This window comes from Carlito syrichta, unplaced genomic scaffold, assembly GCF_000164805.1.
Source record: "Carlito syrichta isolate Samal-C Ts95f unplaced genomic scaffold, Tarsius_syrichta-2.0.1 Scaffold316489, whole genome shotgun sequence".
Taxonomy (NCBI): domain Eukaryota; kingdom Metazoa; phylum Chordata; class Mammalia; order Primates; family Tarsiidae; genus Carlito; species Carlito syrichta.
In genome coordinates, this window is record NW_007260585.1 from 36352 (window position 1) to 48737 (window position 12386).

General features: G+C 47.4%; 1 protein-coding gene across 1 annotated transcript in view; it reads right to left on the reverse strand.

Moving 5' to 3' along the window:
- The window catches only part of LOC103277142 (myoferlin-like), a gene marked incomplete at its 3' end in the record, with an annotated part of 99453 nt that overhangs the window by 35581 nt on the left and 51486 nt on the right, over window positions 1-12386 (reverse strand). The window contains exons 7-13 of the mRNA XM_021707298.1: window positions 11455-11583; window positions 8757-8819; window positions 8624-8674; window positions 7043-7073; window positions 5511-5626; window positions 4238-4364; window positions 1482-1585 (exon numbers count right to left, since the gene is read on the reverse strand). Coding sequence (XP_021562973.1) covers window positions 1482-1585; window positions 4238-4364; window positions 5511-5626; window positions 7043-7073; window positions 8624-8674; window positions 8757-8819; window positions 11455-11583 — 621 coding nt within the window. The remainder of the gene's footprint in view (window positions 1-1481; window positions 1586-4237; window positions 4365-5510; window positions 5627-7042; window positions 7074-8623; window positions 8675-8756; window positions 8820-11454; window positions 11584-12386) is intronic.

Genomic DNA, 12386 nt, shown 5'->3' on the forward strand with positions numbered 1-12386 from the left:
TAACTATCAAGGAGGTCAGACCTGACTTTGTCATTACAAGCATTCTAGACTGCTGAAAAAATGAGGTAATTTATCAGAAAGCTTAACAAGCTCCTTTTTATGTGTTACACATGGTAATACACATGGTCTTTACAACTCAAGGAGGTCTTTATAAACCTCAACTTTTTGAAAATAACGCTGAGACAATATCCAGTCAGTCCCTCATGAAAGCTCAATGCCAAGTTACAACACGGAAAAAACATGAAGACTTGATGCCACAACAGGAGAGGTACATGTTTTTAGAAGGGGGTTATATTTCTTTTCTTTTTTTGAGTTGGAATCTCACTCTGTCACCCAGGCTGGAGAGCAATGGCACACTCATGGTCACCGCAGCCTCAACCTGCTGGACTCAAGTGATCCTTTCACCTCAGTCTTCCATGTAGCTGGAACCACAGGCATGTGCCTCCATGCCCAGCTGATTTTTTGATTTATTGTAGAGTTGAGGTCTCACCATGTTGCTTAGGCTGGTCTCGAATCCCTGAGCTCAGGTAATCCTCTCACCTCTGACTCCCAAATTGCTGGGATTAAAGGCGTGAGTCACTGCACCAGGCTAGGTTGTTTTTTTTTTGAGTTGGAGTCTCACTCTGTCGCCCAGACTGGAGTACAGTGGCCGCTGCCGGCCACCGCAGCTTCGACCTGCTGGGCTCCGGCGATCCTTCCGCCTCAGCCTTCCAAGTACCAGAATTACAGGCATGCGCTACCACCCCCGGCTGAGTTTTTGATTTATTGTAGAGATGAGGTCTCTCTGCCCAGGCGGGTCTCGAACCCGCGGGCTCAGGCAATCCACTCACCTCAGCCTCCCAAAGGCGCAGGATTACAGGCTTGAGCCACCGAGCCCGGCTGAGTCTTGCTTTCATAATTAAACGGTTCAGACACGTAAAAGATATGACTTCTTCATGCCTGTGGCTGTCCACAATGGACTGTGATTCTACTGTGAAATCTTACTCTTCTGTCTTTGGACATCTCTGTAGGTGTTTCCACACCAAGAGACACCAAGAGTCTCCCAGATTTCTTCAAAGGAGGGAGATGGGGTTTCCCTGACTCTCTCCAGTTCCAGCAGCTCACGGGGTCTGGGAGGTGAGAATCAAGACCAGAGAAGGCCACAGGGCATTGGGGATTTCACCCTACAATATTCACTGGGGGAGGGAGTTTGCCCAAGATTAAGATTGGTCCTTAAATCCCAAAAATTCAATAGTAGCTTTTACGATTCTAATCTTTCCAAAGATTGAGTTTTCTAATTGGTGTTCAGCATACTCTCCACTCCAAAATAAACCTGTGGAGAAGTCTGGCGTGTTCAGATTCAGATAATCTGTGTTCCTGCATCGTGTCCAACTCATCAGGGGGCTGTTTGGACAAAGAATAAGCAGGAATCCACTTCAAGAAAACCTCGGTGCTTTGAACATGTCTTCCCGGTGACATCTGCATTTAGATCACGTACAAACCTTTTTTCCAGCAAAGGAAACTTCTACAAAAGGATCCACGAGGTTTTTCTTGTCCGCATGGCCTCCAAATATTTCCTTTACTGTCTGTGAGAAGGCGTCATCCACTGCAAAGTAATACAGCACATAGCAGAAATTATATTTGATTATCTCAAAAGAGAGAAATTATTCAGCAAAATTAAAAACTGTCTCTTGTACATAAAAATAGTTGCAACAAGAATTGTTCTTCTGGGTAATAAGTTCTAGTAGCAGAAATCCTTTTTCTTTTAGTTAAGAGAAAAAAATATTTTCTCCACGAAGTTTTAAAATCAACATAGGCACCTTGAAAAAGAAATTGAAAAATTATCATTTATGTTGAGATTTGGTTATTTATGGAGAAAAAAGTAGAATAAAGTTCACTCAGTTTGGTCTGTCGCCCAGGCTGGAGTGTAGTGACACACTCATGGCCACCGCAGCCTTGACCTACTGGGCTCAGGTGATCCTTCCATGTCAGCCTCCCAAGTAGCTGAGAATACAGGCATGCACCACCACACCCAGGTAATTTTTTGATTTTTTATTTTTTTAGTTGGAGTCTTACTCTGTCGCCCAGGCTGGAGTGCAGTGGCATGCTCACAGCCACTGCCGCCTCAACCTACTGGGCTCTGGCAATCCTTCTGTCTCAGCCTTCCAAGTAGCTGAAACTATAGGCGTGTGCCATGATGCCCAGCTAATTTTTTTTTTTATTTATTGTAGAGACAAGGTCTCACCAAGTTGCCCAGGTTGGTCTCGAACTCCTGGGCTTAGGCAATCCTCTTGCCTCGGCCTTCCAAAGTGCTGGGATTACAGGCTTGAGCCACCACAGCTGGTCTTTTTGATTTATTATAGAGATGAATTCTCGCTAAGTTGCCCAGGCTGGTCTTGAACCCCTCGGCTAAGGCAATCCTCTCTTCTTGGCCTCCCAAATTACTGGGATTACAGACGTGAGCCACTGCATCTGGTCTTTTTTTTTTTTTCTCTTAAGTTGGAGTCTCACTCTTGCCCAGACTGGATTGCAGTGGCACAATCATGGCTCACCACAGCCTTGACCTCCTGGGCCCAAATGATTCTTCCACTTCAGCCTCCGAAGTAGCTGGGACTACAAGTGCATGCTACCACACCAAGCTAATTTTTTTATAGAGATGAGGGTTCACTTATGTTTCCCAGGCTGGTTTCGAACTCCTGGACTCAAGTGATCCTCCTGCCTCTGTCTCTCAACGTGCAGAATTACAGGTGTGAACCACCACACCCAGCCTGACATACGTGTGTGTGTGTGTGTGTGTGTGTGTGTGTGTGTGTGTGTGTGTGTGTGTAGATAGATAGATAGATAGATAGAGAGAGAGAGAGAGAGAGATGAAGGCTTGCTATGTTGCCCAGGCTGGTCTTAAACAGCTGGCTTCAAGCAATCCTCCCACTTCTGTGTGAGACACCACACCCTGCCCATTTGACATATTTTTGAGGGAAAGATGGTATGCAGAGGCATTATAGGGTCTTTTGAAAAGGGGAAGGAAGACTGGGCATGGTGGCTTACCCCTGTAATCCAGCACTTTGGGAGGCAGAGGTGAGAGGATTGTCTAAATTCAGGGATTGGAGACCAGCCTGGGCAACTTGGCAAGACCTAGTCTCTACATTAAATCAAAAAATTAGCTGGGCATGGTGGTGCACACCTGTGGTTCCAGCTTCTTGGCAGGTGAGGCAGAAGGATCACCTGAGCCCAGCAGGTCAAGGCTGTGGTGGCCGTGAGCGTGCCATTGCACTCCAGCCTGGGCAACAGAGTGAGACTCCAACTCAAAAAAACAAAACAAAAGGGCCAGGTGCGGTGACTCACGCCTGTAATCCCAGCACTTTGGGAAGCCGAGACAGGAGAACTGCCAGCGCCCAGGAGCTCAAGAGCTTATTGTATCGTCTCTACAATAAGTCAAAAAAATTAGCCGGGCATGGTGGCACACGCACGCCGTAGTCCCAGCTGCTTGGAAGGTCGAGGCGGAAGGATCACCCGAGCCCATCAGGTCAAGGCTACAGTGGCCATGAGCATGCCACTGCACTCCAGCCTGGGTGACAGTGTGAGATTCCGACTCAAAACAAAAAGGGAAGGAATCCCAGGAAAAGTAGCAAATCCTGAAGCGACCCATGGTGTGAACAGTGGTTGCTATTTCCTGGGAACCTGGAGAAGGACCCTATGTCCAAAGCCCAGCAGGAAATGGACAGGCCCAGCAAGGCAGACAGGACACTGGCTGGCCATCAGCAAAGACAGGGAAGTCACCAGATGTGTCCTTCCAGATGGAATCACTTATGGTGATTCCACAAGTCTACTCTCTTGCTACACTTATAACACAAGAGGGACAGACTTCTAGTCATTGGGACGTGAGTACTCTTTGCTCAGTCATTTTTAAATAGTCCCACGGCAAATACGTTTACATGATCATACAATTTCACATTTTCCCTTGGGATGAGACGGATTGGAAGCACTCACTGCTCGCTTCTTTTTAGCATTCTCTAGAATACAGAGAAGACACAGAACATCGCCAGAAGAAGAGACAGCCGAACAAGCCAAAGGCGGGTGCTCGACAAGAAACCCAGATCGGCAACCCACTGGCTGGGCCATGGGAGCTTCCAACAGCATCTTCTTTTTCAGAAGGAAAACATCCCCCGGGGACCATCGGTCACCACTCAGAGTTTGATCTCAACACATCCCATGGCGCAGCTAACTGATAATCCCGGGGCCAGATGAAATCAGCACGTACTCTGGGGAATGTCCTCAGCTCGGTAGATTTTCAGTAAGAAGGTCACCCACCGCAGGGCGATGCCAGCAGGGAGCAGCAAATTACTCTCCACGTCGTCACCATCACTGTCGCGATCGCGTTTCTCAGGCTATGGGCAACACACGATTAACATTATACACATAGAAAAGCAGCTGGAAAACCTTCTATACAACCCTGAAATCCCTTCTGGAAATATACTCGGAGGAAGTCAAATCACTCTATGAAAAATATACCTGCACACGCATGTTTATTGTAGCATTGTTCATAATAGCAAAAACACGGAACCAACCATGCTGCTCATCGAAAGAGGACTGGATAAAAAAAAAATCTTGTATATATACATGATGGAATATTATGCAGCCATAAAGAAAGACAAAATTATGAACTTCGCAGCAACTTGGATGGACTTAGAGTCTATCATACTGAGTGATCTGTCACAGAAACAAAGAACTGGGTACCACATGTTCTCACTCATAAGCAGACCTTGAAAAATTATCATAATACTATTAGAAAGGGATTGGCAGTAGTTAGAAACTGCCAGGGGAGGGGGGTGAGATTGGCAGTTGAGGGAAACTGCCAGGGGAGGGAGGGGCATACCTTATCAACAAGGGGACCTGCATAATGACCATTTGTATACCTAACCCTGAATTGTACCCCACATCTTTAAAAGAAAAAAAAAGTCGTGCTTGAAGAAAAAGCCAAATGGGCACAAAAAGTGAACGCTTGAGTTCAGCTACCATCAGTCACCAGTTTTCCCTCAGACCTGCTCTACACAATCAATGCTCATGTATGTCTGTTGTCATTTTGTAATTTTATGAGCACCAAATAGTGGGGTGTGTGTGTGTGTGTGTGTGTGTGTGTGTGTGTGTGTGTGTGTGTGTGTGTTCGTGATGTTCTTTCAGTTTCTCTGGACCACTAGCGATATCCCAGTCAGGGGCCCAATTTTCCCAAATAATCCCCAACTGTTTAGGTAGCAATGCCTGACTCTGCAAGGAAGTCGTGCTCTCCAGATAAAAGCAGTCCTTCCAATGATGCAAGGGAGTTGTGAAAACACATCTCTTCTGAATGAAACACTCGTTCCCAGACACAGGGAAGGAGTCGGAGTGAGCTAACACGATCATTTATGAAGAAAAGGCAGAATCGAGGGGTTGGGGACTGTTTGTGGTCCATTTCACAATCGCGGGTGCCCACGTGCTTAATTCTGGGTCCTCTTTTTCAATCAAAAGTGTAAAAGGGAGGGAATCTGGGTACTCACGGGAGGCTCATCTCCGGTTCCCAGGACAAACATGCTGACTTTCATGTAACCTTTAGCACCAGAGCTGGCATCTTCGGGGTCGTTGAGAAGAAGCCATTTTCTCATGACAGCATGACCTTAAGAAGGGGCAAAGGGGCAAAGGGACAAGGACACTCTAAAGAGACGCTGACAGGCCTGGGATTTCATCTGCCCATAAGACAGCCAGCATTTCCTGGGATGTCTCACCAAGCACGCAAAATTCCCCATAAACCAAATTCCCCAGAGGGTCTCCATGCCAACGTCCTCTGTCTGTTCTCTCTCTCCCTACCCTGGCCTCATGTGATTCAAACAAGACTCCCTAAACTGTGTTAACTAGTTTTGTAATGTAATCTGCAGAAATCAAGATGCGCTCACAAAACATAGACAATTTAGGAGTGTTATGATAAACAATGCAGACATCCAAACTAAGCTACTGTTATTTATACCCACTAAGCATCCTCTCCCCTCCCCCAACAAGAAAATAATTTTTTTTTTTTGAGTTGGAGTCTGTCTCTGTCGCCAAGGCTGGGTGCGGTGGCATGCTCTTGGTCACCACAGCCTTGACCTGCTGGGCTCTGGTGATTCTTCTACTTTTTGATTTATTGTAGAGATGAGGTTTCACCAAGTTGCCCGGGCTGGTCTCGAACCCGCAGGCTCAGGCAATTCACTCACCTTGGCCTCCCAGAGTGCTGGGATTACAGGCTGAGCCACCGAGCCCCGCCAAGAAAATAATTTTTAAAAATTCCTTTGACTCTAATTCCTTGATCTTCTCAAAAATGTCTTGATTTCTAGAATCTTCTTCAGAGATGTTTGACAAGAGACACAGGAACACTTGTCTGCTTAACCCTCTTACTAGGTTTTTCATTATTCCTAGATGAGAATCCCGATTCTTTACCAAAGGTTGGATGCATTTTTAGAGATCATTTGCTTTATTTTTTTTTTTGAGTTGGAGTCTCACTCTGTCGCCCAGACTGGAGTGCAGTGGCCACTCCTGGCCATCGCAGCCTCGACCTGCTGGGCTCCGGTAATCCTTCCGCCTCAGCCTTCCGAGCAGCCGAAATTACAGGCATGCGCTGCCACGCCCAGCTGATTTTTTGATTTATTGTAGAGATGAGGTCTTGCTGCCCAGGCGGGTCTCGAACCCGGGGGCTCAGGCAATCCACTTACCTCAGCCTCCCAAAGGCGCGGGATTACAGGCTGAGCCACCGAGCCCGGCTGAGATCATTTGTTTTACTCTCATTTTTAATCTAAGTAGAATTTTTAATCCTCATTTTCAGTTAACTTGAATACTCAATGTCACTTACTAAGAGTTTCTCGCTTTCCCTGATTGATGCCTGTACCTCAGTTTACCTATGCACTTTGGATACTGAATCAATGCATGCTACCTTCATTTTTAGCTAAAATTGGGGTTCTTCTACTTAATTAAAACATTACTCTAAAAGCAACGAGCACACTGGGGCTCTGTGTCCATTGGTTTGGAAGGAAGACTTCAAACACATAACAACATTACCTACCGGGTTCATCATAAACGAATCCGACGTCAATCTGGGAAAAAAGAATTTAAAATTTAAATAGATTTTAAAATCAGTTCAATCACTTTCAAGAAAGCATTATGACTGTATTTAAATACAGCGCTCCTTTGGAGAGACCTCATCTCTACAATAAATCAAAAATTAGCCGGGCGTGGTAGCGCGCGCCTGTAGTTCCAGCTCCTTGGAAGGCTGAGGCGGAAGGATTGCCGGAGCCCAGCAGGTCGAGGCTGCGGTGGCCGGGAGCGGCCACTGCACTCCAGTCTGGGTGACAGAGTAAGACTCCGACTCAAAAAAAAAAAAAAAAAAATACAGCACTCTTGACTACACTTAAATTTCCTTGCAATCCCATACTTCCATCGTACCCTCTCTGTATCCCCAATGCCTTAGCTGACATGTGGCATACGGAGGATCCTCAGTAAATCACTGTTGAGTCAATGAGCTAGTCTTAGAGTTGGAAGAAAAAATGGAAGTAGAATTCGAGCGCTAAAAGTCCCAGGCAAACTGTGACCATTGATCATTCTACAGAAATTCGCCTAGCTCAACTTTCCGTCCAATCTTCCTTCACCTTCTCCTCCAACTCATGCTAATATTAGTATAACTCTTTTTTTTTTTGAGTTGGAGTCTCACTTTGTCGCCCAGACTGGAGTGCAATGGCCACTCCCGGCCTCCGCAGCCTCGACCTGCTGGGCTCCAGCGATCCTTCCGCCTCAGCCTCCCAAGTAGCTGGAACTACAGGCGCGCGCTACCATACCTGGTTAGTTTTTGATTTATTGTAGAGATGAAGTCTCGCCAAGTTGCCCAGGCGAGTCTCGAACCCGTGGGCTCAGGCAATCCATGCTTCCCAAAGCATGGCATTACAGGCTGAGCCACTGAGCCCGGCTAGTATAACTCTTGATTGGGCACTTTGATGTGTCAGCTACTGTGCTAAGTGCTTTACACACATGATCTCGTTTCATCTTCACAGGGACCCCATTTTACAGACGGAGAAACTAAGGATCAGAGAGGCTGAGTTCTCCTGGGACACGTGCCTAGGGGCTGGCAGACAGGATATGAACACAGGTCTGCCTGACCCAGATCATCCTTAGGACTTCTAGTGATCACAGGCAGCCAATCTCATGTAAAATTGCTGGTAAGAAGCCAACCAAATAGTTGTCTTTTAATTCCAAGGAGAGTTACTTAGAAAAGCACCCAGAGTCTCTTGCCTGGTTTGCCTTTCCTCTCATATTCTAGATTTATAATAACTGACTTTGTAGATGGAAATCTGGAGCCCCTGGAGGTGGAGGGGGACGGTGGGTTTCTCACCGTAGTCAAGCACCCGCCTACAGATGGAACCCTGGCACGGGCCCTGATGTGGCAGCTTCAGGGCGTCTTGCTTTGGGGCACTGTGAAGTGTTCTACATTGGAAGCAGACAAGCCCCGGGCAGCCCTCAGCAAGGGTCATGGTGTTGACCCCTCACGTGTAGCCCTAAGATATCACCAAGATGGGGACCCAGGAATCACAGCTCCCGTTAGGAAAGTTCTCGTCTTCGCGCAAGTGCAATGAAGCAGGCAGCTGTCACCCACCTTAAATTCCCCCATCAGACAATCTGCCCGCAGAGAGTGGGAATTATAAACCTGGAAAAGAGAACAGTAGTCAGGAGGTGACCGGCTTTGTCTGCAGTGAGTGAGCGGTGACTTCCTACACGTGGTCCCTTACCCGGACGCTGATGATCTCATCCATCAATTCAGAGGGCGTCATGTTGACATTGTAGAAAAACAACTGTCGAGACAAGAGAGGAAACGTTTAAGTGTCAGCAGAGGATTCAGGTTTAAGAAAATCTGATGCTATGATTTTGGGGTCCCTCCTAAAAAAACACAAAACACCAACTCAAAATGAAGTCACGCGAACACAGGCAGGGCCTTGGGAAAGGCTCTGAAGTTTAAGCCTCATGGTCAACCCACTTCTGCATGCTGGGGAAAGAGGTAAGTAACAGACACGGTGTTTATTTCACTCAAGACAATTGTTCGTTTGAGACTAGATACCTACAAGCCAAATGAAATGAAAATCCAAGGCTATTTTGTGTCGCCATTCTTCTTCTTCTTCTTCTTCTTTTTTGAGAAAGCAGGATTTATGGAGAGGACAGAAAAGCTTGCACAATGGGAGGGAACCTAAGAGGGTCGCCTCTTATTTTATTTTATTTTCTTTGAGGTGGAGTTTCACTCTGTCGTGCAGGCTGGAGTGCAGGGACACACTCAGGGCCACCCCAGCATCGACCTGCTGGGCTCCAGCAATCCTTCCACCTCAGCCTTCCAAGTAGTTGGAACTACAGGCGTGTGCCACCACGCCCAGCTAATTTTTTGATTTATTGTAGAGACAAGGTCTCACCAAGTTGCCTGGGCGGGTCTCGAACCCACGGGCTTAGGCAATCCACTCGCCTCGGCCTCCCAAAGTGCTGGGATGACAGGCTGAGCCACCAACCACTCTTACTAAAATGGGCGCTTAGGACTGGCGTGACCTGGAGTGTCTGTTTAATTCTTTGTGTTAGCAATATCCTTTATGTCTAATCACTCTAATTTTCCTCTTTCTAAGAAAACACTTTCAAAGACAACCTTGCCCATTAGATTATGTTATGGGGGGGGATATAAAAAAGGAATTTATTAATTTTAAAATTGTGTATTTATTCTTACATGTATAAACTTCAGTCACCTTCAAAGTGTTGTCCGTCTGACTCAAAACACCTATCGAGACTCTTTTTCCACTGCTCAAAATGGTTTTTGAACGCATCAATTTTGAGTCTTTCAGTGCTGTTTTTTGTTTCACCTCTTCCATGTGGGCAAAATGTTTCCCACTGGGGACTTAGTTCATCCAGGGAAACAAAAAAAATCACTTGGCAAGATCGGGTGAATAGGGAGGGTGGAGCATGGGGATCATGCTGGTTTTGGTTTAAAAACTGCTGAACACTCAGTGCCGGGTGAACAGGTGCACTCGTAAATCACCCATCATGAAATGGGCAAGCATGTTGAAAGAATCTCAAAAAAGAAATTCGCTGAAGCTGAATGCAGCCTCTCACAACAACGCTAGCTGGCACATGGATGCCAGTGGCTTCCTAGAACACTTACCTAACGGGAAAGGCCTGTACTACGAGGGGCCCATCCTTCAAAAGATCATTCTGGTCTTTTTTGGGGTCCCCTCATTTCTTATGTTAGGGCTTCAGCAGAATCATTAGCGATTACATTTTCATTTATTGCAACAGTTAATTTTAAGAAGATTGGTTCTTGGGCAATGGATATTAGATATGTTGAGGTTTCACCATGTCAGGTCAGTAAATGTTAATCTGGAAAAAAAATTCTTTTTTTTTTTGAGTTAGGATCTTACTCTGTTGCTCAGGCTGGAGTGCAGTGGCACGATCATGGCTCACCCTAGCCTCCTGGGCTCAGGCGATCCTTCCTCCTCAGCCTCCCAAGTAGCTGGGACTACAGGCATGCAACCACCATGTCCAGCTAATTTCTTTCTTTTTCTTTTTTGAAAGCAGGATGTATTGAGAGGACAGAAAAGCTCCCACAGTGGGAGGGGACCAGAGAGGGTTGCCCTTCTTGATTTTTTTGCAGAGACAAGGTCTCAGTTAATGTTACCCAGGCTAGCCTCGAATTCCTGGGCTCAAGCGATCCTTCTGTCTCGGCCTCCAAAAGTGCTGGGATTACCGGTATGAGCTACCATGTCTGGTCGACCATATATTATTTTTACAGCCAAGTAAGTTTTGACATCTTTAAAAAACTGAATCACTTAGTCACACAGAGTCGTCCCTCAGGGACATCCTGCTGATTAGGAAAAGCAAAGGCAGATATGGGTGACATCACGGGCTCTATGACAAGGGATGGCGGAATCCATCAGGAAGTGATCCATTTGGAAGTTACTGCTGAAATACCCCAGAGACATCAGCATGCCTGAGAACCAATGGCAAAGCCAACGAGGTGATCTGAACACCCGGGGCTTCTTAACGTTGTATGTTTAACTCTGGAGCACCATACTACTGTTGAGTCAGGGTCTCACCGAGTCACCCAGGCTAAAGTGTAGTGGCACGATCACAGCTCACCACAGCTTTGACCTCATGGGCTGAAGTGATCCTCCTATCTCAGCCTCCCAAGTAGCTAGACCACTCGTTTGTAGAATATATGCACGATGGACATGCCACCCTCCCCGGCTAATTTGTTGATTTTTTTGTAGAGACGGGGTCTGGCTATGTTGCCCAGGCTGGTCTTGAACTCCTGGGCCCAAACGATCCTCCCACCAAGTGCTGGAATTACAGGCATGAGTCAGGGCAGACAGCCCTGGGACTCCAAAATGTTTTCATCAGATAAGTTTGCTCGTGTTCCTGCCTCCCCCATGGGACTCTGAGCACTCTCCACCCCCTTACCTCATCAAAAAACGGATTGTTCCCTCTCTTGATTCTTGTTCGGTGTGTCTGGCCGCAGACGTGGACCTTGACCACAGGCCGTACGTTATTGCCACTCAGCTGCCGGCCCTCAATCACTCTGACACGGATCTGCCGGCACAGAAGGCTGTTGTTATCAATCCTTTCTCAGCACATGGCATCACAGTATCCTCAGGGGCTGCCTCAGTTTCCACCCCTGCTCAATCCAGGCCGGGGCAGCTATGTGGCGGACTGGTGCGCACGGGCTGGGCCTGGGAGGGGCCCCTGTGATCATTCCCCTGATGGGAACTGGGGTTGGGTCATAGAACCCAAGGGCAGTCGTGGGGTGCAGCTGGCCTGGGAAGGGGCGGGGCAGGGCGGGAGTCACTGCCCAGACTCCGGCCACAGGCCTGGTCTTTCTGGGCCTAGTAAGGCACTACCTCCCACCCCCAACAGCTGTCTCCCACCCAAGGCAGTGCCCAGAGCTATGAAAATCACCATCTGAAGCCGGGCTCGGTGACTCAGCCTGTAACCCGCGCCTTGGGAGGCTGAGGTGAGTGGACTGCCTGAGCCCGCGGGTTCGAGACCTGCCTGGGCAACTTGACGAGACCTCATCTCCACAATAAAAATCAAAATGAGCCGGACGTGGTAGCGCGCGCCTGTAGTTCTGGCTACTTGGAAGGCTGAGGCAGAAGGATCGCCAGAGCCCAGCAGGTCGAGGCTGCGGTGGCCGGGAGCGGCCACCGCACTCCAGTCTGGGTGACAGGGTGTGACTCCAACTTAAAAAAAAAAAAAGAAAAAAGAAAATCGCCATCTGTGCTTTAATTCTTTTCTGTGCTCTTTTCTACCACCAAAGGGAAGGAAAGTTTCAATTCTATTTCTTTCTCTTTTTTTTGAGTTGGAGTCTCACTCTGTCGCCCAGACTGGAGTGCAGT